This window comes from Nothobranchius furzeri, chromosome 5 (genome assembly GCF_043380555.1).
Source record: "Nothobranchius furzeri strain GRZ-AD chromosome 5, NfurGRZ-RIMD1, whole genome shotgun sequence".
Lineage (NCBI taxonomy): Eukaryota > Metazoa > Chordata > Actinopteri > Cyprinodontiformes > Nothobranchiidae > Nothobranchius > Nothobranchius furzeri.
In genome coordinates this window covers 25123724-25128723 of record NC_091745.1, presented here as the reverse complement: position 1 = coordinate 25128723, position 5000 = coordinate 25123724, and the positions used below count along the sequence as shown (strand labels likewise).

Sequence of the window (5000 nt, the reverse complement as noted above, 5' to 3'; positions counted from 1 at the left end):
TGAAAACTAATTTTGAATAAAACTTGATGAATAACTGCCAAATACTTGCTCATTTTAAGAGGTCTTTCATATTTTATAACATGCTATTTGATATAATGGTTTACAAACACAAAGGGGTAATTTATTAGAGTACTCGATTAATCGATAAGATTAGATAGAGTACTCGATTACAAAAATATTCAATAGCTGCAGCCCTAACTGTAGTGACTGAAAACTCCTAACGACATGTTTATCGTTATGTTTTTGTAATAACTTTGTGTGTGTGTGTGTGTGTGTGTGTGTGTGTGTGTGTGTGTGTGTGTGTGTGTGTGTGTGTGTGTGTATTTCTTCATAAAGACTTCTATATGATAACACTAGCTCTTTACACATTCTGTGATTAACAGAGATGTTATGAGAGGCATCCAATTGAAACTTTCACATTTGGACCCAATGAGGTTTCATGTAGAGACACGTCCAAACTCGCTCCCAACTTCCGTAATTTGTTGTTAGCTGTCTGATTAACCATCATAACTAAATGCACAGTAACGTGTAAAATAAATAAATAAATAACACTAATTGTAGACCCATCTAAAATAATTGTGAGCTCAATGGATTAAGATGAAATCGTTTCAGTTGAAGTTAAGAAAAATTTTAACTGAACTCCGCTAAAAAATCTCGTAATTTAAAGTTTGCGCTCTTCTCAGCAAGTCTTGCTACGCTGTAACACAAAGCAAAAGTGAGTTTTCTAATAATTTAAACGCGTAGAAAAATTCGGCAGTGAAATTGTTCACAATAAAACAATACTAGTTTCAAGAGGTGCGCTGCTCGTTACAATTTGCTTTATTAAACGGTACCGAGAGAAACAGATTAACTAGCTAAAAAAAATTAGAGCATCCACTTCAAATAAGACTTGAACCGATTAGGTATGTCGGTATGTGCGTTTCAGAATTCTACTTTTCTCCTTAGCTTTTGTGTTCACGGGGAGAGCAGAAAGCTTGGGTTAGCTAGCTTGTTGCGGTCTAAGACAATGAAACTCGGATCATACTCCAAAGAACAAACACACCACTGTCATTAACTACGGCAGAAAACAATACAGACGTGACGGATTATCCATAGGAATTAACTACCTGGTTTAATGTCCCTTGGTGCTCATTTTGTCCGGAAAGTTACGAATCAGCTCCGAGACCCCGCACCGCCGCTTTAAATATGCAGAAGTTTTGCTGAAGTCAAGTCTAAAAATGACACTTCCGAAGCGATATGGGATCCAGCCAATCAGCGGCAGGATTCTATTGAATGACGTAAAATTCTGCCAATTAGAATAAGAACCGACTGTTAAAGCCCTCCTCAAATAAACGGTTCATTTTAGCCAAGCACAGTGTGTACATTGAAATTAATTCAGTTGAAATGTATTTTAGTCTTATTTATACACTTAAAAAAACATGTAGCCTAATACATTTTAAAACCCTTTGCATTGTATTTTCAGTAATTACTGTCATGACAGTCATGATGCTGATTTTTTTTTTTTTTTTACTTTTACAGGTTGGGCGTTTATTATTGATATTTTAGAGGAAAAAAAGATGCCAGAAAACTCAAGTTTAAAGCACGAGCTATTCGCTATAATTAACAAAAATAATAATTATTTTTCATTGACGCAATACATCATTACAAGATGCAAAAATTTACTTCCAAACAAAACTGGTAGCCCGTGATTTTGTAGTGAAGCACAAATAAGGCACTTCCCTATGTTAATATTTATGAAATAAAAAACAATAAAAATTATTCCCTTAAATTAAAAATTAACAAGGAGCAACTTCTTTTATCAAAGATAATTTTGGCCTTTCTCCATGAAGAAACATCGTCCTCTACAGTGTTTTTTAATTAACTAATTCCGCATAACTACTTTTGAAAAAATAAAAATAAAAACATTTGATTCACTATAAATTGAACTCAAATGCTATTATAATTGAAATTGCACACCCTTCTCAGTGACAAAAGCATTTGGAGACATGCTTTATTCTGACAAATGCATGTTTAAAGCTGGTTAAAACTGTTTGCTGCATACGCCTCTAACTTGAACGAACACAAGCGCGCCTTGGCCCAAAGCCCTGCACACTTTAGACGGTCACTGCTGATGTCAGTGACGCAGTAGAGATGAGCCCGCACTGCAGGACAATCCCTCAGATTAGCGCCTTGACCCGCATGGTTCACCTGACTCACCATCCAGAGGAGCTGACACAACCCTGACCTAGATTTCCTATACTTTTATGAAACATTCTAGTCGGACAAAAAAGGCGGATTGTAGTCCTTTATCCAAGGGTTTTTGGACTGAAGTCTTGTCTCAGACACCATGGAGCCGTGACAGGTTTTGTGCAGATTTTCTATTTTTTGCAGGACTATTATTTTTTTTCTCATCCATCTTCAGAGAGCCTATATAATGAAGCATACTCCTGTTTCCGGTGGAAACGTGGGCTTTAATCCTCCCCGATTACTGCGCACAAATGGATTGCGTCCTGTCGGACAGCTGGGGACATAGGCCTTTATTGTCTGACGAATCTCATGCGCAGCTGAACTGAACTCATCGGATCCATCATAACCCATTTTCTCCATTGGTGCCAAAATGAAGAGAGCCGTACTCAAAGAAGCCATAAAGCGGTTACCTTGGCTGGCCAACGTCACTCTGTACGGCTGCGTGTTCGCTGGCGGTGACCTGGTCCACCAGCTCATCGCTCAGAAGGAGCACATGGACTGGAAACACACCCGTAATGTCGCCATCGTGGCAATCAGTTTCCATGGAAACTTTAATTACTTCTGGCTCCGCGCACTGGAGAGACGCTTCCCTGGAAAATCCGCTGGGATGGTTTTCCGCAAACTCCTGCTGGACCAAAGCTTCGCCTCTCCTTTGGCCACCAGTGTCTTCTACACAGGTACGATTAGATATTTCATCCTCAGATAATTCTACGTGTGTTTCTGGCACAGAATATGCAGACAATAGCGATATGCTCTAGCGTTTTTACGACTTCAGAACAAATTTGTGTACCACCCTCACACATTAAATATCCAATCGTAAAACTGAAGCTGCCTTCGGGTTATCTTTGGTCTAACGGCCTGGGCAGGACTGTGCGTAAAAAAGCGCACACACGTTCTAATTTCTGTCCGGCAGGCGTGAGCTACCTGGAGGGTAAAGAGGACGTATTTGAAGACTGGAGGGAGAAATTCTTCAACACCTGGAGGGTAAGAAATGTTTCAGACACGGGGGGAAAGTCACTTTTCTCCTCTCCACCCCGCTGCCTGCATGGAGCCAGATTAACACAGATTGCGCCATGCGCCGCTGGAACGCGGGGGTAATTCAGGCAGGGGATGAAAAAGTCACTGAGTTTGTGTAGGAGGTGAAATCCTGCTGATTAACAGACTGTTGGGCGGACTGCTATTACATAATAAATAGTCAGAAGCCAGCTCAGTGACCTAGTGGTAGAGTGTCTGCCCTGACTTTGGGAGATCAGGGTTCAGGGTCATACCAAAGACTTAAAAATGGGACCCAATGCCTTCCTGCTTGACTCTCAGCTTTAAGGGGTTGGATTGGAGGGTTAAAAGAGCTCACGAGCACATCTGCACCTAACTGCCACCCACAGGGATGGGTGTGTGTGATGGGACTTTAACAATCAAGCATCTATGTTTAAAAGACTAAATCAGATCAGTGAAAGCTGAATTTTGACCTAATGTATTTGACAGTTATGCCTAAATATTCAGCCTGAAAGAAACATGATACAGTAGGAAACTCCTGAAGGAATCTTAAACAGGGGCCTGCCTGCTGTCACAGGGTAACGTTGCGGCGGACACACCAAACTCTTGATATCTGGGTGACGTTGGGGTGGCAGGTCACTTAGTAAAGTTGGACTCCAATCTTAATTAATCAAATAATTATTCAATTAATTATGTTACATAAATAAAAACATGGTTACTGAACACAAACAAAACACAAACACACCCACAGCACGGTCAGAACACACACACATGATGAACACATGTGTGTTCACCCCAAAACCATGTTATTGGGCTGACATTGGGATGATTATCCCAGAACCATGATTTTTTCAGGCAACTTTGGGGTGAACGCACACACTCCCCACGTCCAAGCTGGTCGTTTTGATGTAACATTTGTAGGGGTGCACACTGCCGTTTGAGCCGCAACTGCTGTTGGCTCAATAAAGGGTTAATGAACACAGACAAATTGAACACACACGTAGGCCTATGGAACACACACATAATGGACACACACATAAAACGTTTACAAAAACACTCACATATACACACAAATACACACTATATTTTTAAAATGATTTTTGTTGACATTTGCTTTGGAAATAAATTTTTTTATTCACTTCACTTTACTTCATCAACTGTAATTTAACTTAGTTTAATTTCATTTTCTGTTTCCGAATAATAACCATTTTGTTTTCTTGTTCCAGACTGGACTCATGTACTGGCCGTTCATGCAGGTAATCAAGACTTATTTATTCATGAAATCAGTTAATTACCAAGATAACTGTTTGGTGTGTCATTTATCCCTATATGACTTCAGCTTATGACTCCTTCTGTTCGTTTAGTTTCTTAACTTCGTCCTGATGCCGTTGCACATGCGAACAGCCTTCATGGGCTGCTGTGCCTTCCTCTGGGCCATATTCCTGTGCTTCTCACGCCAGGATGGTGATGGCACTGCCACCGTGGCTCTAGCTTTTGTCATGGATCCCCGTAAAACTCTGGAGGAGATGCGTGAAGCTCGGCTGGCCAGAAAGAGGCAAAAGATGCAGAGAGAAAACTAAAGGAGGCGAGGAACAGGAGGAGGAAGATGCAGCTCTGGGCCTTTGAAGGCCAAAAGACAACAAATTCACAGAAGTCACTTTTGTCGCATGCGCACATTTACTTGACAGATGAGTTTTAAAAGTCGAGGAAGACAATGTCAACTGTGTTTGTGAGCATTTATCAGACACGGAAAGTCTGAAATTGTCAGAAACTCTAAATGT

General features: G+C 40.5%; 3 protein-coding genes across 4 annotated transcripts in view; 2 read left to right on the top strand and 1 right to left on the bottom strand.

Annotated features, from left to right (window-relative positions):
* The window catches only part of crlf3 (cytokine receptor-like factor 3), a 46269-nt gene extending 44891 nt beyond the window's left edge, over window positions 1–1378 (bottom strand). For both annotated transcript variants that reach the window (XM_070551497.1, XM_070551498.1), the window contains exon 1: window positions 1107–1378. The gene's annotated coding sequence lies outside the window, so the exon portion shown is untranslated. The remainder of the gene's footprint in view (window positions 1–1106) is intronic.
* The window catches only part of LOC139069993 (uncharacterized), a 452948-nt gene that overhangs the window by 12837 nt on the left and 435111 nt on the right, over window positions 1–5000 (top strand). The window lies entirely within an intron of this gene.
* The window catches only part of LOC107374113 (mpv17-like protein), a 4886-nt gene continuing 1299 nt past the window's right edge, over window positions 1414–5000 (top strand). The window contains exons 1-4 of the mRNA XM_015942266.3: window positions 1414–2903; window positions 3140–3210; window positions 4446–4475; window positions 4584–5000. The exon at window positions 4584–5000 is cut by the window's right edge and continues 1299 nt beyond it. Of these exons, the coding sequence (XP_015797752.1) occupies window positions 2597–2903; window positions 3140–3210; window positions 4446–4475; window positions 4584–4799 (624 nt within the window). The 5' untranslated portion in view covers window positions 1414–2596 and the 3' untranslated portion in view covers window positions 4800–5000. The remainder of the gene's footprint in view (window positions 2904–3139; window positions 3211–4445; window positions 4476–4583) is intronic.